This window comes from Pristis pectinata, chromosome 3, assembly GCF_009764475.1.
Source record: "Pristis pectinata isolate sPriPec2 chromosome 3, sPriPec2.1.pri, whole genome shotgun sequence".
NCBI lineage: Eukaryota > Metazoa > Chordata > Chondrichthyes > Rhinopristiformes > Pristidae > Pristis > Pristis pectinata.
This window is the reverse complement of record NC_067407.1, coordinates 15,777,214-15,802,602: the sequence shown is the minus strand read 5'-3', so window position 1 is coordinate 15,802,602 and position 25,389 is coordinate 15,777,214. Positions and strand designations below refer to the sequence as shown.

At 44.8% G+C, this 25,389-nt stretch overlaps 1 protein-coding gene across 1 annotated transcript in view; it reads left to right on the top strand.

Moving 5' to 3' along the window:
• The window catches only part of abca4b (ATP-binding cassette, sub-family A (ABC1), member 4b), a 128,148-nt gene that overhangs the window by 34,074 nt on the left and 68,685 nt on the right, over positions 1–25,389 (top strand). Inside the window, exons 14-22 of the mRNA XM_052011178.1 lie at positions 920–1,142; positions 2,486–2,707; positions 6,445–6,649; positions 8,821–8,907; positions 10,094–10,447; positions 10,533–10,728; positions 14,438–14,569; positions 16,669–16,808; positions 17,884–18,021. Coding sequence (XP_051867138.1) covers positions 920–1,142; positions 2,486–2,707; positions 6,445–6,649; positions 8,821–8,907; positions 10,094–10,447; positions 10,533–10,728; positions 14,438–14,569; positions 16,669–16,808; positions 17,884–18,021 — 1,697 coding nt within the window. The remainder of the gene's footprint in view (positions 1–919; positions 1,143–2,485; positions 2,708–6,444; positions 6,650–8,820; positions 8,908–10,093; positions 10,448–10,532; positions 10,729–14,437; positions 14,570–16,668; positions 16,809–17,883; positions 18,022–25,389) is intronic.

The window sequence follows — 25,389 nt, the reverse complement described above, 5'->3', positions numbered from 1 at the left end:
TGGATTACATGTTGGATAATTCGGTGAAAGCTTTCTAAGACTTTCGAGCCTAAATTTCCAACACGTCGTTCCCCACAAACAACACAAAATTAGTCATTGATCGTTACCACAAATAAACCATCCTTGCTGTGAGAGGCTTTAAATTCTGCAGTACATGTCCTGGGATATAGAGAATAAATGTAAAGTAACCTTAAACACACCTTAACTAAGAGTTAAGGAGTTAAAGAGATGAAACTCATGCATGAATATCAGCTTCCAGTTCCACTCAGTGTTGAGGTGAATGGGCCCAATGTGTGGAGGTGAATAAGCTCAAGGTTCATCCTTGGTGCATACATTTATTACCAGCCACCAAAGGTGAATTTCCCTGTGATAATATGGGCACAATTTACAGTTTTGTGTTTTGAGTCCAGAAAAAAATTGATCATTTTCTTAAGGTTTAATTCATGTGTAATCTAGCTTGAAAAGCAAAAATCTGCAGATGCTGGAAATCTGAAATAAGGACAGAAAATGCTGGAAATAACAAGTCAAGCAGCATCTTTAGAGAGAGAAATGAAGTTAAGCTTTCAGGTTGATAAACTTTCATCAGATTTAGTTTGAATTGATTATAAATGTGACAGCTTGCATCTAAACATTGCATATACACTGGTGTGATAATGAAATGACTTGCTTGAGTCTGGATTGTATAAAGGCTGATAAGGAGAGCATTTGAGAATTCAATTCTTGCAGTAATAAAGCAGGGCTTCAACATCAAAGGGTGAGGAAGGGATGTGAATCAGCAATGTTTACAATCTGACATCAGCATAAATGTTGTGTTATTTCTTTGCTTCTAATACCTTAAATTTTTACTGCAATTTATCTGCCGTATCTGCCCATTCCCCTTCTCACCCCTTCTGCCTGTTGATTCTTTCCCCACCCGAAGCTTCATGCTAGCACTGACTCGCTGCTTCCCAATGTTCACGGTGCTCTCCTGGATCTACTCTGTCTCCATGACTGTGAAGAGTATTGTTCTTGAAAAGGAGATGAGGCTGAAGGAGACCCTGAAAATCATGGGAGTCACTAACTGGGTGCATTGGGTCACATGGTTCATCGACAGCTTCTTCATGATGGCAGCCAGTACAGTGCTGGTGACCGTGGTGATCATGGTAAGAATTCAGAAATAAGCACCACCCCAGCATTTGGCATTCACCCTCAGAAATCAGCATGACCATGAATGCAGGCAGTGATCAAATATAGTGGTAACCAGTTGCATCCCTATGTTACACATAATTTAATGTTTGCACAAAGGGTTCTTTGATTTGGAACCTGATTTTAATTAGTCTGCTACAAAAACTCTCACCAATTAATGGGTGTATGAGTAACTACCTCAACTGGAGAGTCATCTTTATTCATGCTTACACTTCCTGGACCTTCCTGTGTCTGAAAATCAATTTATCTTTTTGATGCTTTAATAGAAGAAATGTGTCACTGGATCACTTCAGATTGTGGAATGTGATCTAGTGGTAAACATGTTAAGAAGTGTTCAGAGATACCTTCTTGGGGAAAAACTTCAGGTGCTCCATTGGAAGTGGGGAGGAGAGGTTGGCCAAGAAGTGATTCAAGTCAGACAAATATCACAAGCACTGCACATTGTCCTAATTACAAGAGACTGCAGACTCAAGGTTACCTTTCTTTTGCAATATACTCATTTAAAATGACAAAACATGGGATTAGGTCAAGATAGGGCATGGGAATATTTTAGTTGCTGGGTCAGCTGTGACACTGAAGGAGACTGGATTGCACAGTCACTTTATTTGGACAGATGTTTATCACCAGTACTTTTTGTTGTGTTCATCGGGACTGCAGGAAACCCCAGGGCATTAAAGTTATTTATGTCTTAAAGTAATGTTTCGAGACGTTGTATTTATATTGAAGCTCAAAATATTCACAACGCACTAAAGCACCTCACAACACAAATGGTCCCATGAAAATGAAATTAAATAAGTGACTAGTTAATCAATTTTTTGTGGCTCTGTTTGAGGATTATATGTTGGTTCACTTTTCTTCATTAAATAACATTATGGAATATGTTAGAAAAACAAGTAACTGCGGATGCTGGATATCTGAAATTAAACCAGACAATGCTGGAAATACTCAGCAGGCCAGGGAGAATCTGTGGAGAGAGAAGCAGATTTAATGTTTCAGGTCCATCAGAATTTTCTCAGTCCACCTCCATAGATCTGTACTCTATACTCAATCCTGCTGAGTACTTCCAGGCTCCAGATTTTAATTACACCATTAGTACTATCAATCCACTGTTTATGCCTTTATTTAAGATGCCCATGAAGCTTATTGTGTATCATCATTAAAGACTATCAGAGTTCTTGTCATTGGCCAGACTATTTGCTGATGTAATTAGCTCTTTCTCATGTCCTCCAGAAGTTTGTCTTTCTTGCATATAATTCTTTATGATTTTAATTATTTGCATCTCTTTTGCTTTTGTTTCCAGAGAGGAAATGTGCTCCACTATAGCAACCCTTTCCTCCTCTTTGTCTTCCTCCTGGTCTTTACCATAGCCACCATTATGCAGTGTTTCCTGCTGAGTGTGTTCTTCTCCAAGGCTAACGTGGCAGCTGCTTGCAGTGGGATCATTTACTTCACCCTCTATCTGCCTCACATTCTCTGCTATGCTTGGCAGGACAGGATGACCAGAAATATGAAGCTGGCAATGGTAAGTTTAATGGGGTGAAATTCTTACCTCTTTGAATAGGCCATCACTGGTTCACATTAACTAATATACAAGGATTTTCAAGATACAGATCACTATAAAGTACAATATGCAATATTCTAATCAAGGTAAACAAGAAACAATCTCGCAACCCTTTCAAGAACTAACTCAGGACTTTTACACTGAACTTTGACACTGAGTCACAGTGGAGGTCCTTGTGAAATGTTTTGCCCACTAGAAAGAAATATCTCATTGTTCATCCCTTTGAGGAACAACCAGCCCCTTTAGAACATCTCATGGGACGTGTGGCCACACTCTCTTCACGTTGAAAATGAGGCAAACACTTATGATTCTCTATCACAAATGATGGAGCTCATTATCTCTGAGCAATCTCTTCATTCAGTAGCTAGGTCCTGAAGGACAACTATCAGTTTATCACTGATACAAGGTGATGGCTAAACAATCTCAACATTACTCTGAAAAATTTCTGCACGTATAAGAGAAGAAAAGTTCAGTGCAGTAGGTGAACCTGCATCATAATCCAGAGTTGGTGTTGTAAATTCCGGTATTAATATTATTGCATAATGAATATTATAGGTATGTTATCTTCTATTGACAGATATTCCCATCAGTCATAGCCAGTGGTTCTCTCTCATAGAATGTGAGAACATAAGAGAAAGAGATGAAATTCCTCTTATTTCCATATGAAATGGACACCCCTTATCCCCTTGTCCCATAGTTCCAGATAAACCCACTACGATTCAGATATTAAGGAAATTAAGGAACAGAGGGTTAGTGCAAGAAAATGGTGCTGAAGTATCTTCCAATATGCCTACTACTGCTTCTATTTCTTACATCCTTATGTTAAGTGAAAACTTAACTATTTCTATGTTCTCCTTGCCTTCCTCTTTTTTTAAGCTATCAGATATTGACGTCAATATCTTCTCATGTGACTCAGTGTCAAACCTCTGATCTCAGATGGGTTGCAAGTTCATACCATCTCAGATACTTACAATACACGATGCACACGTAAGGTTTATAGAATTATAGACGACCCTTCTCATCCCTCCCACGACCTATTCGTCCCACTGCCGTCTGGCAAGCGGTACCGGAGCATCCGGGCCAGAACTACTAGACTGCACAACAGTTTTTTCCCCCAGGCTGTCAGGCTCCTGAATACACTGGTAGACAAATGCCGCGTCAAAAGCTCTGGTTTGCACAACAGCGTATAAGAACTTTGGCTGCTGTTGAAAATGTTTATACAATGAGTACAACACACTGAGCTTGTATTTCTCTTGTCCAACTCGGTTTTGCACTAACTTTGCACTAAATTTGTATCTTGTATATACCGTTTTTTTGCACTATTTGTACTTGCACTATTTTTTTTGATTTTTTTGTTTTTCGTTTGTGTTTATTGTATGTCTTCTGTTCTATGTATGTCCTCTGTTGTGTGAGTCTGGGGGAAATGACATTCTGTTCCGCCATGTGTTTTTATAGCACGGATGAATGACAATAAAGTAACTTGAACTTGATACCCCAGTACAGTGACATAGAACGTAGGACAGCGCAGCACAGGAACAAGTCCTTTAGCTCAAGATGTGTGTGCTAGCCATTATGCCAACCTAAACTAATACCATCTGCTTGCACATGCTCTATATCCCTCCATTCCCTGCCTGTTCATATGCATGTCTAAATGCCTTTTAAATGTTGCTGTTGTATCTGCCTTCACCACTTCCCCTGGCAGCACGCTCCTGGTACCTACCACTCTCTGCGTAAAAAAAAAACTTGTCTCATAAATCTCTTTTAAACTTTCCCCTTCTCACCTTAAATCTATGCCCTCTAGTATTTGACATTTCCACCCTGGGAAAAGGACCCTGACTCTCTATGCCTCCATATATGCCTCTCATAATTTTATAAACTTCTATCAGATCACCCCTTGGCCACCAACGCCCCAGAGAAAACAATCCAAGATCGTCCAATCTCTCCATCGGCACAAAACCTAGGCTGACACTGCAGAAAGCGATAAGGGAGTTCTTCTTCATTCGGGGTGCCTCAATGGGGTTGAGAAAAAAAATCAGCCATGATTGAATGGCAGAGCAGACTCAATGGGTCAGATGGCCTAATTCTGCTCCTATGTCTTATGGTCATATGGTCTTATTTCACTTGAGATTTTAAACCACAGTTTCCTTCACTCTCTTATTTGGATTATAAATGCCCTTATTTCAACAAAGTGTAATGGATTTATCCCAAGCACAAACTAAAATCAGACCTCAGATTGTACAAACTGGATATATTTTATCTGGAACAATAGTTGGAAGGTGCTTCACCAGCTGTAAATTGCTTTGGGGGATGTCCTGTTCAATATAAATCCAAGCTCTTTCTATCTCGGGATAACCACAAAACCTGACTTTCAACTTTTCAATCCAAACAATGTTGTGTAAAGAGCAGAAAATAGACCAATTATAAGAGTGAACTGGTAACATCCTCCAGTGCCGATCAGCAGAGGAAAATGGAACAATGGCATTTGAGAAAATGGAATAAGAATCAACAATGCTGAAAATACTCAGTGAGTCCAGCAGCATCTGTAGAGAGAGAAATAGAGGTATTTTTCAAGTTGATGATCCTTCATCAGAATTTGGAAAACAGGTATCTTCTACATTACAGTGAAAGGGGAGGGGGGAGGGGATAGAGAGAAAAAAAGAGAGTCTGTGCCAGGAAGGGAACCAACACAGACAGTGCTGGTGTTGGCTGAAGAGAGATCGGTGAAGGCTTGATAACGGCAGATCATCTGTCTGGAGGAAGTATACACAAGAGGGAAGTGAATGAGAATAAAAGAGAAGAAAGTGCTGGGTCTGTAAGACACAAAACATAGCAGCTATTAGAATTCTGGAAAAAGGGGAGAATGCTAGCAATATCAGCAGGTCAAACAGCATCTGTGGAGAGAGCAAAACTGAGTTAACATTAGAGGTCGATGTCATTACTACAGGCCAGTTATGGCATCACCTGGAAAGGCAGGTTGTCTGAAATTGTTGAATTCATTGTTCAGTGGTGCAGCAGTGAGGGCTACTGCCCCACAGCTCCAGGGACTGAGGTTTAATCCTGACCTCCAAGGCTGTCTGTGTGGAGTTTCTACACTCTCCCTGTGACCGTGTGGTTTTTCCCTGGATGTCCTAGTTTTCTCCCACTTCCAAAAGACGTGCTGGTAGTTTAACTGGCTTCTGTAAATTACCCCTTAGTGTACTTAGGGGTACTTAGCATACTTAGAGAACCAAGGGAAAGTTAACAGGCATGAGAGAGAGAGGGAGAGGGAGAGAGAGAGGGAGAGAGAGAGGGAGAGAGGGAGGGAGAGAGAGAGGGAGAGAGAGAGAGAGAGAGATGGCTACAGGGAAAATAAGGGTGAATAATGGTGGAGGAATGGGTCAGGCAAAGTTGCTCAGTTGGGAGCCAGCATGGGCCAAATGGCCTCCCCCTGGGTCGTAATAAGAAAGAGTCCCGAGAGCTATAGCAAAGCTCAGAACAGAAGGTGAGGTGCTGTTTCTTGATCTTACTCTGGACTTTGCTGGAACACTTGAGAACACCCTCTTCGTTAAGGCCACAATTTGCAGCAATGTCATTTAAAAGCCCAGAAACATAACAGTAAAAGCTTTCACTCCAGTTGTGTCAAAAGCTGCCAGCTGGAACTTAAAGAGCGATGTGACGTGACCATAACTGAATTTTCTGTGTCTTCCTTAACGTTTCAGAGCCTATTGTCTCCAGTGGCCTTCGGCTTTGGGTCTGAGTACCTCTCTCGATACGAGGAACAGGGCCTTGGTCTACAGTGGGGCAATATCCGTGACAGCCCTGTTGAAGGAGATGAGTATAGTCTGCTGCTCTCCATCGAGATGATGCTGTTTGATGCTTTTCTGTACGGAATTCTTGCCTGGTACCTTGATGCTGTGTTTCCAGGTATGCTGACATTGTGGAAAATATAGATTTTACAGGAGATACTTTTTTCAAGAAGTCTCAAGATTTTGTTACAGTGATGATTTGTAAAGAATTGTTATTGATTGCACCTTTTATTCCGACAATGTTTCTCCCTGTCCCTAAATTACGCCTAAATCACAGAAAGGATCGCAGTCACTGCTGGGTTCAACTGTTTGATTGCAGAAGCACTGCGGGTAATATTTGGTTATCAAATGTGATTGCGTTCATTTTTTGAGAAGTGCATCCTCAACATCCTGCATTTTAAACCTCTTGTGTGCTTTCTATTATAGTAAATTAAATGCAAATGGGCACAATATGGTTAATTATCAGCCAGTTCTGGGATTCATAACAGAATCTGTCAGATAGTATGGAGACAAGAAGCCACTATTAGGGGAAAGAGGAGTGATAGGTGCCATCAACCAGGTTTCACTGATGTGAGGAGATTTCTCTTATTTCCTTATAACATGGTAGGACCATTCAGGCCATTAAGTTTATGGTGGCAATAGAGCAGTCCCCTTCTCATGCATGCGATTAACTCTCTCCAATCACCCACCTACACATTAAGGGTAGTTTGTAGTAGCTGACAAACCTACCAACTGGCACATCGTTGGGATGTGGAAGGAAACCAGAGCACCTGGAGGAATCCCATAACTTCAGAGGGAGAATATGCAAAATCCACACAGACAGCACCCCAGGTCAGGATCGAACCCAGGTCATTGGAACTGTGAGGCAGCCACAGTGTCACCCTAGGCTGTAAGGCAAGAACTAAGGTATTTGAATACAAACACACTTTTACTTTTTGGGATCTTATTTCAGATGAGTAACCTCCAATGACCCCTCCTCTCTGAATCAAAGGAGCTCATTGATGAGAAACCTCAATGAGCCCCTTTCATGCTGCTGGGTTTTAAAAGAAAAGAACTGAATCTATGCTGGTCCAACCTGGTGCAAGGTCAGCATGAAGATTTCTCGCCTTAACTGCCAGGAAACACATATCAGAGCAGAGACCTTGAAGCCGCAATCAATTGTATGATGCTTAGAACAATGTATGCATGTCCACTTGAACAGGGTTCCACACTTCCAGCAGCAATCAATTGTGTGATGCTTAGAACATCTGTGTGCATGCTCACTTGAACAGGGTCCCAAACTTCCCTCTGTTATGGAAATAAGTGCTGGCAGTTCCTCATGGAAATGCCAGCATTCCTGGGGAAACTGTGAGCCAATGCAGGATTAAAGACTGCTTGAATTTATATTTATCTGTAAAGAAGATATGAAATGGGAGATTACATTGATTGAGTGTACTCTAATGTGTAATGTCTAAATGTGTCTACACATTTTTTACATAATGTGTACTCTACACATTATGTGGAAAAAGTTACTTTATTTCACTCCAATCTTCATGTCCTTAGGAGAAGCAAGTTAAAGATGCCAATTTCCTCTGGTCACTCACATTGAAATCACATCAGGATAAGTTTAATTTTTTAAAAAATTTTATTTACAACATGGTAACAGGTCCTTCCGGCCCAACGAGTCCGCGCCGCCCATTTTAAACCCAAATTAACCTACCCGTACATCTTTTAGAACATGGGAGGAAACCGGAGCACCCGGAGGAAACCCACACAGACACGGGAGAACGTACAAATTCCTTACAGACAGCGACAGGAATCGAACCCCAATCGCTGGCGCTGTAATAGCGTCGCACTAACCGCTACGCTACCGTGCCGTCAGTAATGATGTTCCAAATCAGTAATGGTGTTCCAAAAGGGAGATTCTGTGGCAGGATGATCAAGACGGGTTGAATTGTTTACCTCATCTGTGCTTAACCAGTGTTTTTTTTAATAATTCTGCATTTAAAAAATTGTATATTTATAATGTTGTATTTGAGGACCGTGGGAAATATGAACCTTGCCTCACCATTCCCATTCCCATTCCCAACATTTAACTCCAGAGGTATTTAATTACTTGAATTTAAATTCCCAGTTTGCAGTGGTGGGATTGGAACTCATAATTCTGGATCAATAGTCCTTGCCTCTGGATACCAGTTCAGTCGAACCACTGTGTTTCTGTTGCATTGTTAATTACCAGTTAGAGGTAATGTGCCCCATGGTGTTGCATCACCTCTTTAATTCACTGTGTGGTTCTTTCCCATGTGTTAGGTCAGTATGGAGTACCAGCCCCCTGGTATTTTCCACTCCAGTTTTCTTACTGGTTTGGTGCTGATAAACCACAAGCCGCCACAGAGGGTGAGTTAATTTACAAGTTAAGAACCTAAGACAACAGAGCAGCATTTCTCCCATCTTTCCCAATTCCGTTTCTCCTTATTGGCAGTGACTTAGTATGTTGGAGTATGTCTGAGACAGTCAGAGTGGGCACCCTGTGATTACTTAACCTGATCACATCTGGGTTCATGAAGGCAGAGTTATACACTTAAAAGCTACACTTATAAGTCTCTGATGACTTAGCCAGCTCTTTCCTATTATTACCAGAGACTTAAAAAAGACTCGGCATGCTGTCTATGCTCCTGTTAAAATTAAAGGCTTGTGTTGACTGCATTTAAATTTCTGTCAATGCACAGCTTCAAAGGTGTTTTCATTTCAATGGCAAACTGCCAACTTTTGATGGGTGGCAGTATAATAGCTCAGTGTTAAGAGGGCAACACTGAATGTGACTTGAATGAGCTTGTGTACAATTCATCTTCATTGTAATGAAGGATACAAAATAAATAATTTCATAACATAGAAAGTGGAAGCAGTAGTTGGCCATACAGCCCCTTGAGCCTGTAGAATTACCCATTCAGTAAGATCAGTCCTACACCTCAGGCATACATTCCCACCTGATTCTCTTATCCCTTAAATACATCCAATAACTGAGTATCCCCATCACTTCTGGCGAGAGCAAGATCTACAATCCCCTGAGTAAAAACATCTCTCCTCACTGCAGGTGAGGTAAGACGAATGGATTTATGCATTTTCCGTATGGACCCCTACAGTGGTCAACACCTTATCCTGAGGCTAAGGTGAATGGATTAATGAATTTAGGCCATGTAGTTGACAGCCTCTGATACTGAGTCTATGCCCCCCTACATTCCAGATTCTCCAGCCTTCAGTGTCCACCCAAAAAATCCTTCAGGATCCTATTCCTCGTCGCCATCCACTGTAATGATGAAGTCTTCTGTGCACACACTCAATACTGCCTTCCAGTGGGGAGAAAACTGGGGAAAGTTAACAAAGTCAGCCACATTATCAGTGTTTTCAGACTATCTAACTGCCCTGAGGTTATGTTCTTGAGTGAAGAAACTCCTTGTAAAATGTTAACAATATGGACTAATTAACTTGGGAGATACTTTAAACGTTTTTAATGTAAACTATTTTATTCCATTCAGCACCCAAAGTGAACATTAATCAAAATTTACTTTTAATCTTTGCTAAGACAAAAAGGAAATCAAAGAGGCTGTAAAAGAAGAGGATGTAAAGGAAGAGAAAGTGGAGCAATCTGGAGAGGCAAAGGAAGAGAAACCAAAAGAGAATTCAGCAGAGCAACCAAAGGAAGCGTCAGACAAACCGGGAGATGATGACAAACTGAAAGATGGCAAGAAAATCTGCAAACTAAAGGAGAAAGAGGTGAAGGAGAAGCTTGAGAAGGAAAGGCAGGAGAAGGAGAGACTCGAGAAGGAAAAGCAGGAGAAGGAGAGGCAGGAGAAGGAGAGACTCGAGAAGGAGAAGCAGGAAAAGGAGAGGCAGGAGAAGGAGAGACTCGAGAAGGAGAAGGAAAAAATCAACCCCGGTAGTAATTCAAATCAGTCACACTTTAAAATTGTCTTTGCATCCATTCCCAGATGTTGACTATGTCTGTTTTTATCTGTTGGCAGTGACAGCAGCAATGGCAGGAAACCCGCTCTATGAGTTGGAGCCTTCTAGTCTGACTCTGGGAGTGTCCATTCAGAACCTTGTGAAGACTTTTGGAGAGGGGCAGAAGCCAGCTGTGGACGGGCTGAGCATTAACTTCTTTGAAGGGCAGATCACTTCCTTTCTGGGTCACAACGGAGCTGGAAAAACCACCACAATGTAAGAGTTTGCGTTCCATTTCTTGCAAGAACGAAAATAATCACTACCCAGCTGAAGTGTGGAAACAAGCCAGGTTCATGCAGTTCTGTTTACATCCCTGCTCAAGCTGAAGGCAGTAGAATAAAAGGCTTTTGGCCATCTGCATAGCGAAAATAATTGCTCTGCACAATGGCTCCTCTGTAACTAATGAAGTGTCATTTAAATCATATGTTACTGAGCAGCATCATTAGAACATGACTTGCTGCTGACCACCTGTAAAGTTACTTCATTTGAGTTCCTGAGACCCAAACCAACAGCAAAAGAATACAGGGGATTGTAAGATGGGTACTGAACAGAACAATGACAAGTAAGAAGGAATAGAGAAAGGCAAATTTAAAAAAATGATAGATATTTGCTGCTACACGTACAACGTGTTTTATTGGAAGGAATTTCAGTTTAATTCACTTCAGCCTTATGCCTTTTCACAGTTCAGTGCAGATGATTTATTAATTCACTCTAATCACCCAGTGCAATGTAAACCTTGGAAAGCTAGGCATTCCCTGTCAAAGGAACACACGTGGCTATTCACTGAACTAGAATAATAGCTGCTGTTAAAATCATATTACGCAGTCCGCAAACACGTTCCATCTGAGTGGTTCACTTGCCTGCTCCAATCAAACAGGCACCAAAGGCCGGCTCCAGCTCCTCTGAATCAAACTGTTTTGAGCCAGACCTCAGAAACCAGGAGCAGGAAAATTTCTTAGATCACGTGTATCAGATTAGACCGCTCCTTAAAAGATAATAAAAGAAATAAACAAGAGTGCAGAGCTACCAATTAAACTGGCTGAGCATTTTCAGTTTTCCAAGAAATTTAGCTCAATAACTGTTATAAGATAATAGAGCCATAGAGATGTACAGGACAGAAATGGTCCCTTTGGCCCAAGTCATCCATGCCAACCATGATTAGCAATACTAATCCAATTTCCCAGCATTAGGCTCATATCCCTCTATTCATTTCCTATCCATGTACCTGTCCAAATGTCTTTTAAATGTTGTAATTATATTTGCCTCCACTACCTCCTCTGGCAGCTTGTTCCATATAATCACCACCCTCTGTGTGAAAGACTTGCCCCTCAGATCTCATTTAATTTTTTTCTCCTCTCACCTTAAACCTATGCCCTCTAATTTTAGACTTCCCTACACTGGGAAAAAAGACTCTGTCAATCTACCCTATCTATGCCCCTCATAATCTTACAAACCTCGATAAGGTCACCCCTCAGCAAACTTACTAATCAGACCACCTACGTTCTTATCCAAGTCACTTATACATATGACAAACAACAAAGGGCCCAGCACTAATCCCTGTGGTACACCACTGGTTATAGATTTCCAGTCAGAAAAGCAACACTCCACCACTATATTCTGCCTTCTATCACCATGCCAACTTTGGATCCAGTTTGCCAATGCGCCTTGGATCCCTTGTGCCTTAACCTTCTGGATCAGCCTACCACGTGGCACCTTGTCAAAAGCCTTGCTAAGGTCTGTGTATACCACATCTACTGCCCTGCATTCATCGGTTTTCTTCATTACCTGCTCAAAAAACTCAATCAGATTTGTGAGACAGCATTTCCCCTGCACAATACCATGCTGACTCTGTCTAATCAGTCCCTGCCTTTCCAAGTGAACAGAAATCCTGTCTCTGAAATGAAATTTAGCACTCTGCTTAGTAACTGTTTATAATAACCTTAATTGCTATAACAATGAAATTCATCACTGGGAGCAAACAATTTCAGACTCCGGCAAGTTTACCAAAACTTGAAAGGTCCAAGTAAGGAAAGTAAAAAATGAATAACAAGCATTTATACAGCATAACGCCCTCTGTGCCCCTGGGACATCCCAAAGCACTTTCAGAGGGGAAGCATGAATAATGAGAGACAGAATAAATCAGAATGAGAGACAATCAGAATAAATGTTACAGGAAAACATAGGTACACCATTTCTTTATCTAAATGTTGAAATATGATCAACTTATGGAAATGAAATGGGTTCTCAAGAACTGACCTGCCATAGATAGGCAATGAATGAAGGGATTCACAATGATGGTTAAAACTGTGCACAAACACCTTTAAGACTTATTATACGTTTCCCTAAACCCCTTAGCTAAAGTTTATTGCTGGAGCCTAAACTCTTATTTTCAAATTATTGAATTGAATCAAAAAGCAGTCTTTAAGAAAATGCCATAAACTTAAGTGAATTTAATGGAATAATTGAACATGTTTTGATTTGCAGGGAGTCAGCTTCTAACTTACTATTCATTCTCCACATAGCAAGTGACACTTCTTTCTTCTTTGCACAGTGTACATAGGTTAATAACTACCTATTCATTAATCAGAGCATTAAGTTGCTGATCCAACTCCAACCAACAAGTTAGCACTTTGAGGGAAGGTACTGCTAACAGTATCATAGTTCAGCTTTTTTTTCCTCAAAAACTAAGTTAAGTCAAGTTGAGTCAAGTTTATAGTCACGTGCACAAGTACAGTGAGGTACAGGTGCAGTGAAAACCTTGCTGGCACTAGCGTCGCAGGTACTGAAAATCTTGCTTGCAGCAGCATGCAGATTCAGACAACACACAGAACATAAATTAGACATAAATTACACAAGGCAGTGAAGAAAACAGACTGTGCAAAACAAGACTTTAGTGCAAAAAAAACCACAGTTGGAAACAAGTCCATGGTAGTTCGGGGTGGTTTGTAGTGTTCCGATGCTGAGGCAGTCAGCTGGAGGATGAAAACAAATTACCATTCCAGTTCATGCAATGGAGTGACATGTAGTGCAGTAGAGAGTGGAAAAGTATCAGCACATTACTCCGACCTCCTTCTCCCCCCACCCTTGCTTACTAGCAATCTCACTCCCCACCCCTTAATGTCTGTGCTGAGTTAGCTGGTTTCTGTAGTTAAAGATAATTTACTCAGGCCCCCTGTGTTGGAACAAACTATCCTCCTCCTACCCACCTCCAACTCTCCCCTCTTTGCCTCCCCCTCCCCATCCCCATCCCCTGACCCTCCTTCTCTTCTCAGATCATTGCCGTCCTGGACATGAGTATTTGTAGAGGCTGCGTCAAGGTCTGGTTGTGGTTTGTCTGTGGGGCCGCTCGTATTGAAATAGTCTGGCCACACTTGTTATTCATAGTCCACGCTTCCTCGGCAACAGTGACGGTGCTAGTGGAAAGTGTCAACATAATCAGGGCGGGTGAAGAACTGTGAAAAGAAAAGGAACTTATCAATGCAACTTAATTCCTACAGGAGGAAACAGCATTGTATGCAAGAATCAGAATCAGGTTTATTATCACTGACATACATCGTGAAATTTGTTGTTTTGCAGCAACAGTACAGTGCAAAGACATAAAAATTACAATAAATTACAAAATAAATAAATCGTGCATAAAGAAAGAATAATGAAGTAGTGTTCATGGGGTTCATGGACTGTTCAGAAATCTGACGGCAGAGGGGAAGAAGTGGAGGGGAAGGGAAGGGGATGCTTGATGGTGGTTTTAATTTGTTATGGATATCAAACTCCTTTTAATATCAATTGAATTTGAGCAAAGTTGTGTAATTATCTCTTAAGATGTGTGTCACCTTTTTCATGGGTACTCAGTTTTCAAAGTGCACGGTATTATGTCCACAAGATGTGTTGCTGCTGGGTTTAATGAACTTCTCCTTATATTTAACAGGTCAATGCTGATTGGTTTGTTTCCACCCACATCTGGTACTGCGTTCATCAATGGCAAGGACATCCGCACAGAAATTGAAGCAATTCGACAGAACATCGGCATATGCCCCCAGCACAATATTTTGTTCAATAAGTAAGCAAAGGTCACTTAGTACTTAGAAGGTGCTAGTGTAGAGTATCAAAGAGAGCCTGGAGTACAAATACACCAATCAGTAAAAGTGGCACCACAGGTAGCAACGCCATACAGAAAGCAAATGCGGAAGTGGGCATTATTACTAGACGGACAGATGTGACATTAGGTTGAGCTACTGCTCATTTCTAGGGGAAATTTCATTCATTGGGATATTGGGCTAGGTGCTTCCATGAGCAATTCACCCTAACACGGCAGATATCAGCAGCACAGCTAAAGATTCCTCCACTGCCAACAGAAATCAGAGTTACCGGGAGAAACCTACAATCTTTGCTGTTCTCTCACAAATAAAACTAGGAGCACTTTGTGTGGGGTTTGGGAATAAGACGCCAATCAAAGTCAATCAAACATGATATTTTGCAGAGAGCATCTCCCAGCCTCAGTGTGCAGTCTGTTACTGCTTTTCCCTTGTACTACCTCGACGTACTGATGTTGTGAAATGATCTGTATGGATGGCATGCAAAACAGAGTTTTCCACTGTACCAAAGTACACATGGCAATAATAAACCAATTACTAATGACCCATAAGCAGCATTCTGGAGAATTAATCAGTGATTCTCCTTTTAGTGATTGGACTCTTCACTTGCAAGCTGCATGCTGTGATTACTGGCCCCATGATCAGGCCAAGCCTGGGATAAGAGTCATATGTGGCATAAGAGTTAATTATGCCAATACATTGCATGTGGAGTGCCTATACCATTCTCCCGCCACAACTCACTGCTCCCGTGTTTCCCTTCACTTCCACAGTAACCTCATCCACTGTACTACACCCGTCACGGGGAGCACTCTTTGAGCTCGGACTCACTTCCCAGAGTTCAGAGCAGTCATGGCCACAAGCTTTGGATACGACTCCTGGCAGGAGCCACAGTGATGCAGTTTTAATGCATGCACCTGTGAGCTAAACGTTACAGCGCTGTTTTTAATGCACTGTTGTCCAGTGGCATAGATCTTCTTCAGAGATCTGAATGGGTGTTTGCGCTATTTCCTGCACATACTGTACTTAGCACACCAAAAGGGTGTGATATCCATTTTGTAGACACCTGCTTCTAGATAAGATAAGATATCTTTATTAGTCACATGTAAATAGAAACACACAGTGAAATACATCTTTTTTGTGTAGTGTTCTGGGGGCAGCCTGCAAGTGTCACCACGCTTCCAGCGCCAACATAGCATGCCCACAACTTCCTAACCCGTACATCTTTGGAATGTGGGAGGAAACCAGAGCACCTGGAGGAAACCAACGCAGGCACGGGGAGAACGTACAAACTCCTTACAGACAGTGGCCGGATTTGAACCCGGGTCGCTGGCGCTGTAAAGCATTACCATGCTACACTACCATGCCTGCTAATTAGATTTCATTGTGCATGAATGTTCGCACTAATATGTCCTACTTTTCATCATTGATGTAAGGCACATAAAATAGATGCAATTCATTCCCATCCATAATGGGTATTGAGTCAATAAGTGCAGCTGGACAATAAGTTGCACTCAGTGAATTACTTCCCCCCATTCAAGTTGATAGCCATCATGTTATACAATGGTCAAACATTCTGTTAGCTGTGAAAGGTTTGCAGGATAACATAGTTGCTTGTAACAACTGACAGACAAGAAAGCAATAATGAATATGGCTGCACCTTGGACAAAGCTACAAAGATAGGATCTTGTCCACAAAACATCACTTAAATTCTTCTGACAAAAATACTGGTATGCTATAGAATGCAGACCTTTCTTTAAACCTGGAATCTGTCCAGGAAGATAATCAATGCATGGAGCATTTAATACTTAGCAGTCCTGTAGAACGATTCTGCATTGTGCAGGGCTGCATATCCATCAAGATAAGCCCAGTGTATCAGTCAGGGAATCTGGTCCACCATCAGAGTGAGCTCACGAGCTGGTCAATAAATACTGGGGAATGCTTGGTATGTTGGCCTGGGGACGTTTGTGTCTCTCTCGTGTTAAGACTGGAATATTACTCCTGAGCCCAGAGTTTGAAGGACACTGTGAGCGGAATCATCTTATTTTTACATTTATCTTTCTTGCAGTCTAACTGTGGCAGAACACATTTTATTTTACACTCAACTCAAAGGCCATGAAGTTGAAGAGGCAGAAAAACAGACAGAAGTAATGCTGGATGAAATTGGATTAATTCACAAAAGAGATGAGTTGGCTCAGAATTTATCAGGTAACAGCCCATATGTTGCCTCAATAGACTCAGATGAAGCGACTTGGTGGACGATATTAGTAGTAGTTTACTTAGCCCTGCTCCAACAGTCTGTTTTGAGTGGGTCATCTGGTATTGCTGTTTGTGGGATTTGCAGAGCACAAATTTGGTTGGCATGCATCTGACCAAACAAGACTACCTGCAATTCAGAAAGTATTTCATTGGCTGTGAGGCATGTTGGAATGTTCTCAAGACATAAGAAATAAGAAATAGAGCATAAGAAATAGAAGCAAGGCTGCTCACACAATCCAATAAGATGATAGGTGATCTTTTTCCCTCATTGTCACTTGCCCATTTAAACCTTGATTCCCTTCATATCCAAAAATCCATCAATCACTGAAGCTTGACAACCCCCTTGACTGGAGAATTCCAAAAATTCACTACCTTCTAGGTGAAAAAAATTCTTCACACTTCCATCCTGAATGACTGACCCCCAAGTTTGAGGCAGTGACCCCTGGCTTGAGCCACTCCAACCAGGGGAAACATCATCCCTGCATCTGCCCTGTCAAGCCCCATGAGAATTGTGTAGGTTTCTGAGAGGTCACCGCTCATTCTTCTAAACTCTGGAGGTTATAGGCCTTGTCTGCTTACTCCCTCCTCATGTGACAAACCCACCGAACTAGTCAAATCATTGCGTTCCTATTATTGCAAATATATCCTTCCCTGTGTAGGGAGAGACCAAACGTGTACACACTATCCATGGTGCAGTCTCGCTGAGGCTTTATGTTATTGCAGTTGAATATCGTTACTCTTGTACCAAAATCATCCTCCACAAAGGTAGACACAAAATATTTGTTTAATTTCTCTGCCATTTCCTTATGGTGCAGGCAGCAAGTGTTGGTATTGGGTGAGTCTTACCTGTTTTAGGATATCAGTAGGATTTTGCATTATATTAACGCTGAGTTATTAACCCATTGGCCAGTGGATGTGTTGTGCACTGTTTACCTTTATAAATCCAAGGATAACTATTATGAAGACTTGATAACTTGTTGCCATGTTATCAACTTGATGAAAGGTTTCCTCCTTCCTTCCACAGGTGGAATGCAGAGGAAATTATCAGTCGCCTTAGCATTCATTGGAGGAGCTAAAGTGATCATTTTGGATGAACCAACGTCTGGAGTAGATCCATATTCCAGGCGATCCATCTGGGATCTCCTTCTTAAATATCGTTCAGGTACAGTGCCCCTTTGCCCCTTCTATAACTTCAGCAAGAAAACGAAGTGTAAAGCATGTGATGAAGTTACTGTGAAACTTCTTTCTGTATTGTATCCTGGGTATGAAAAGGTATTTCTTCAGACTGTTTAATCAACAAATGTATTAGAATTCTACCGTATATGTTTGTGTGTGTGTGTGTGTGTCTGTGTGCGTCTGTGTGTCTATGTGTCTGCTTGTCTGTGTTCGTGTGTGTGTGTATTGTGTGCTTGTCTGTGTGCTCGTGTGTGTGTGTGTGTGTGTGTGTGTGTGTGTGTGTGTGTGTGTGTGTGTTTGTGTGATGTTCCCAATCGCCAAATCTCCTCCCAACATTCACCATCCAGGATCACACTGGAAGTTTTGTCTGAAGGTCTGAAAGTTGTGAGAACCCAGGCAACTGTAACACCAGGTGAATGAATGTCTTCAGTAAAAGAGTAAGCAGGCATACATGAAAGTAAAGATTAGTAAAAGCTGAAATACACCTAAAAATTAGGCTGTTCAGCAGATGTTTGATTGGATCCGGAATGGATTCTCTCTAAACAGCCATCTAAAAGTGAAAGAGATTGTTTTCACCTGGCCCCGATTTAGGCTTTCAGTTATGGTTGGCGCCCACATTAATCTTAATCCATGCCATTATTGGCCATAACCTGTATCATCATTAACCATACTCCATGCCAACATTAACCATCAGTCAGTTCCATCATTTTGTCACTGATTCCACCCTGTCTCAGCTTATCTGCTGCTGAGTTCCTGGACTTAACTGTTCTGTCAGGCCTCTTGCTCCATTCTCTGTAAACTTAAACGCTTAATGCTCTAACTTGCACCAAGTCTTGCTCAGCCCTGAGCTTACTGACCTATATTATTGCCCATTGAAAATTACTTCTTAAAGTTATCATTTTGTTTTCAAATTCCTCTGTAGTCTTTCGCCTCCCATTCCCTCTCACCTCCTCCAACCTTATAATTATCTGAGATATCTGTGTTCCTTTAATTCTGCTCTTTTACTCATCACCGAGTTGAACTGCTGCCATTGAAAGTAATGGAATTCCCTCCCTTAAATTCACTATCGACCCCTCTTACCTCATTTAAGACCTTCCTTAAATTTCCTTATAATGCACGTCTTTGACTAGGCTTTCAGTCATCTGCCTCCTAAGTCCCAAGAATGAGTCAGCTTCAGTACTCTTGAGACATTTTACTACCTCAAACATCCTATATAAATGGAAGGAGGTGTTGTTAATGTTGATATAATGGTGGTCTCAGAGCAAGAACAACTTTCGTTTAAACATAATGGTTGGGGGTGGGCAAGGAGAGGTATAATTGGAGCATTAAAATTTTCTGGGGGTATCACAGGTAGCTTTAGAGTCATTGAGTTGTACAGCATGAAGACAGGCCCTTCGGCCCAACTCATCCATGCTGACCAAGGTCTCTATCTGAGCTAGTCCCATTTGCCTGCATTTGGCCCAGATTCCTCCAAACCTTTCCTATTCATGTACCTGTCTTTTAAAAGTCGTAATTGTACCCACCTCAACCACTTCCTCTGGCAGCTTGTTCCACATACCCACCACCCTCTATGTGAAGAAGTTGCCCATCAGGTCCCCTTTAAATCTTTCCCCTGTCATCTTAAATCGATGCCCTCTAGTTTTAGTCTCCCCTACCCTGGGAAAAAGACTGTGACCATTGACATCATCCATGCCCCTCATAATTCTCTTAGATAGCCACATGAATGAGAGAAATGGAGGGCTATGTAGGAGGGAAGGGTTAGATAGATTTTAGAGCAGGATAAAATGTCAGCACAACATTGTGGGCTGAAGGGCCTGTACTGTACTGTAACATTCTATGTTCTATATACCTCCATAAGGTCACACCTCAGCCCCCTATGCTCAAGGGCAAAAAGTCTCAGCCTCTCCAGTCTCTCCCTATAACTCAAACTCTCCAGTCCTGGAAACATTCCTATGAATCTTTGAAATCGACTTTGACATTAAGCAAAGCATCAGGAATACAAGACTGCACTGACCACTTACCCGACTTGTCTCCCCTCCATGGCTGGATGTCACTGGGTCACTGCCAAGGAAGGTGCACAGAGTCGAGGGTTATTTTGCTTGGGTAGGTGAAAGCCTCCCACTGTCCCACACACACATGTTAAACGTCCAGAGATTGGAAGCTGATGAATGAAACCTGGAGAGTGCCTCAGCAGCTGCTCCACGAACGATTGGAACAACCGATGGACTCGTCTGATCTTGGCTCCTTGTTCCGATCTCATCCACAATGCCACTTGTCTCAGCAACAGAGTGTTCTTGTGCTGGATGTCAATCTCCTCTTCCACAATGGGAGCTTTATACAGGGGAATCCAAAGGTTGAAACAGCAAATGCTGGAAGAAATCCAGCAACAGCCCAGAGATCTTCCACAGGAAGGAGTTAACATCTCAGATCAATGACATCTGATTTCAGATTTCCTGCATCTGCAATGATTTGATTCTCTTCTGGCATTAGTCAACGCTTGATGATGATTTCCCAGCTCTGAGAGAAGAGCGTCATTGTTGCAGGAGTTTGCCTGGGGTGTCTCTGAACCAGGTGTAGACTAAGGGGCCAAACAGGGGACATCCAGTGGGTATTGCACTGCGGTGAGTGTATCAGGGGTTGACATGCAGTGTTGCTGGGTGCTGCTGTCACAGTGTGATAACTGTGGTTCACAGCCTGAGCTCACACACAAGATGCTTTCACTTAAATGAGGTGCAACCCTCACATTATAACTACACCACCAGGGCAACACTCCGGTCCCTCAGCACCGCCCAACCAGTGCAACGGTAAAACGGTTATCATTTTTTTCTCAGGGGCAATCTCTCTATAAATGGGTCTGAGCAGCCGACCACACGGTGATCATAAGAGGGCAATTTTTAAGATATCTTTATTAGTCACATGTACATTGAAACACACAGTGAAATGCATCTTTTGCGTAGAGTGTTCTGGGGGCAGCCCGCAAGGTCGCCACGCTTCCAGCACCAACATAGCATGCCCACAACTTCCTAACCCGTACGTCTTTGGAATGTGGGAGGAAACCGGAGCACCCAGAGGAAACCCACGCAGACACGGGGAGAACGTACAAACTCATTACAGACAGTGGCCAGAATTGAACCCCGGTCGCTGGCACTGTAAAGCATTATGCTAACCGCTACACTACCGTGCCTGATCAGCTGATAGTGTTTTTGAGTAAACTGTGGATCCTACACTGTGCAAGCACAGTAAAGTTGTTATTGAGCTGACTTCACATTATGCAGCGAGGTCAGACCATTCCATCACGGATAAAGCCAAAGTCCTAGGAACATTCCTCACCCCTCCTCAGCCATGTGCAGCACCAGAGCTGGTAACCTATTCAGAAAAGTGACTGCAAACTGTAAACTAAGTCTTCCGAAATATATGGAGACACAAGAAACTGCAGATGCTGGAATCAGGTGAAGGGTCTCGACCCGAACCGTCGACTGTCCACTTCCCTCCACAGATGCTGCCTGTCTCGCTGAGTTCCTCCAGCAGCTTGTGTGTTGCTTCAAAAATATACTCCTGCTCCTTTTTCTTTTTCTTCACCTTCACTCCAGCCATTTTCACCTTTACTACCTCCATCCAGCTCCAGCACCTCCGCCACCACCTTCACCTTCACCACCTTCAACACCTCTACCTTCATCCTTCCCTTTACCAGCTTCATCCTCACCATCTCCACCTTCACCTCCACCTTTACCAGCTCCACCACCTCCACCTGCACCCCCTCCACTGCAATCACCTCCACCTGCACCCCCTCCACTGCATTCACCTCCACTGCATTCACCTCCACCTGCACCACCTGCACCCCCTCCACTGCATTCACCTCCACCTGCACCACCTCCACTGCATTCACCTCCACCTGCACCACCTCCACTGCATTCACCTCCACCTGCACCATCTCCACTGCATTCACCTCCACCTGCACCACCTCCACTGCATTCACCTCCACCTGCACCATCTCCACTGCATTCACCTCCACCTGCACCACCTCCACTGCATTCACCTCCACCTGCACCACCTCCACTGCATTCACCTCCACTGCATTCACCTCCCACCACCTCCACTGCATTCACCTCCACCTGCACCACCTCCACTGCATTCACCTCCACCTGCACCACCTCCACTGCATTCACCTCCACCTGCACCATCTCCACTGCATTCACCTCCACCTGCACCACCTCCACTGCATTCACCTCCACCTGCACCACCTCCACTGCATTCACCTCCACCTGCACCACCTCCCACCACCTCCACTGCATTCACCTCCACCTGCACCACCTCCACTGCATTCACCTCCACCTGCACCCCCTCCACTGCATTCACCTCCACTGCATTCACCTCCACCTGCACCACCTCCACTGCATTCACCTCCACCTGCACCACCTCCACTGCATTCACCTCCACCTGCACCATCTCCACTGCATTCACCTCCACCTGCACCACCTCCACTGCATTCACCTCCACCTGCACCACCTCCACTGCATTCACCTTCACCTGCACCATCTCCACTGCATTCACCTCCACCTGCACCACCTCCCACCACCTCCACTGCATTCACCTCCACCTGCACCACCTCCACTGCATTCACCTCCACCTGCACCCCCTCCACTGCATTCACCTCCACTGCATTCACCTCCACCTGCACCACCTCCACTGCATTCACCTCCACCTGCACCCCCTCCACTGCATTCACCTCCACTGCATTCACCTCCACCTGCACCACCTCCACTGCATTCACCTCCACTGCATTCACCTCCACCTGCACCACCTCCACTGCATTCACCTCCACCTGCACCACCTCCACTGCATTCACCTCCACTGCATTCACCTCCACCTGCACCACCTCCACTGCATTCACCTCCACCTGCACCCCTCCACTGCATTCACCTCCACCTGCACCCCTCCACTGCATTCACCTCCACCTGCACCACCTCCACTGCATTCACCTCCACCTGCACCACCTCCACTGCATTCACCTCCACCTGCACCACCTCCACTGCATTCACCTCCACTGCATTCACCTCCACCTGCACCACCTCCACTGCATTCACCTCCACCTGCACCACCTCCACTGCATTCACCTCCACTGCATTCACCTCCACCTGCACCACCTCCACTGCATTCACCTCCACCTGCACCCCCTCCACTGCATTCACCTCCACCTGCACCACCTCCATTGCATTCACCTCCACCTGCACCCCCTCCACTGCATTCACCTCCACTGCATTCACCTCCACCTGCACCACCTCCACTGCATTCACCTCCACCTGCACCCCCTCCACTGCATTCACCTCCACTGCATTCACCTCCACCTGCACCCCCTCCACTGCATTCACCTCCACCTGCACCACCTCCACTGCATTCACCTCCACCTGCACCCCCTCCACTGCATTCACCTCCACCTGCACCACCTCCACTGCATTCACCTCCACCTGCACCACCTCCACTGCATTCACCTCCACCTGCACCCCCTCCACTGCATTCACCTCCACTGCATTCACCTCCACCTGCACCCCCTCCACTGCATTCACCTCCACCTGCACCACCTGCACCACCTCCACTGCATTCACCTCCACCTGCACCACCTCCACTGCATTCACCTCCACCTGCACCCCCTCCACTGCATTCACCTCCACCTGCACCACCTGCACCACCTCCACTGCATTCACCTCCACCTGCACCCCCTCCACTGCATTCACCTCCACCTGCACCACCTCCACTGCATTCACCTCCACCTGCACCACCTCCACTGCATTCACCTCCACCTGCACCCCCTCCACTGCATTCACCTCCACCTGCACCACCTCCACTGCATTCACCTCCACCTGTACCACCTCCACTGCATTCACCTCCACTGCACCCCCTCCACTGCATTCACCTCCACTGCACCCCCTCCACTGCATTCACCTCCACCTGCACCACCTCCACTGCATTCACCTCCACCTCCCACCACCTCCACTGCATTCACCTCCACCTGCACCACCTCCCACCACCTCCACTGCATTCACCTCCACCTGTACCACCTCCACTGCATTCACCTCCACCTGCACCACCTCCACTGCATTCACCTCCACTGCACCCCCTCCACTGCATTCACCTCCACCTGCACCACCTCCACTGCATTCACCTCCACCTCCCACCACCTCCACTGCATTCACCTGCACCTGCACCACCTCCACCTGTACCACCTCCACTGCATTCACCTCCACCTGTACCACCTCCACTGCATTCACCTCCACCTGCACCACCTCCACTGCATTCACCTCCACCTGCACCCCCTCCACTGCATTCACCTCCACCTGCACCACCTCCACTGCATTCACCTCCACTGCATTCACCTCCACCTGCACCACCTCCACTGCATTCACCTCCACCTGCACCCCCTCCACTGCATTCACCTCCACCTGCACCACCTCCACTGCATTCACCTCCACCTGCACCCCCTCCACTGCATTCACCTCCACCTGCACCACCTCCACTGCATTCACCTCCACCTGCACCCCCTCCACTGCATTCACCTCCACTGCATTCACCTCCACCTGCACCACCTGCACCCCCTCCACTGCATTCACCTCCACCTGCACCACCTCCACTGCATTCACCTCCACCTGCACCCCCTCCACTGCATTCACCTCCACTGCATTCACCTCCACCTGCACCACCTCCACTGCATTCACCTCCACCTGCACCCCCTCCACTGCATTCACCTCCACCTGCACCACCTCCACTGCATTCACCTCCACCTGCACCACCTCCACTGCATTCACCTCCACCTGCACCCCCTCCACTGCATTCACCTCCACTGCATTCACCTCCACCTGCACCCCCTCCACTGCATTCACCTCCACCTGCACCACCTGCACCACCTCCACTGCATTCACCTCCACCTGCACCACCTCCACTGCATTCACCTCCACCTGCACCACCTGCACCACCTCCACTGCATTCACCTCCACCTGCACCCCCTCCACTGCATTCACCTCCACCTGCACCACCTCCACTGCATTCACCTCCACCTGCACCACCTCCACTGCATTCACCTCCACCTGTACCACCTCCGCTGCATTCACCTCCACTGCACCCCCTCCACTGCATTCACCTCCACTGCACCCCCTCCACTGCATTCACCTCCACCTGCACCACCTCCACTGCATTCACCTCCACCTCCCACCACCTCCACTGCATTCACCTGCACCTGCACCACCTCCCACCACCTCCACTGCATTCACCTCCACCTGTACCACCTCCACTGCATTCACCTCCACCTGCACCACCTCCACTGCATTCACCTCCACTGCACCCCCTCCACTGCATTCACCTC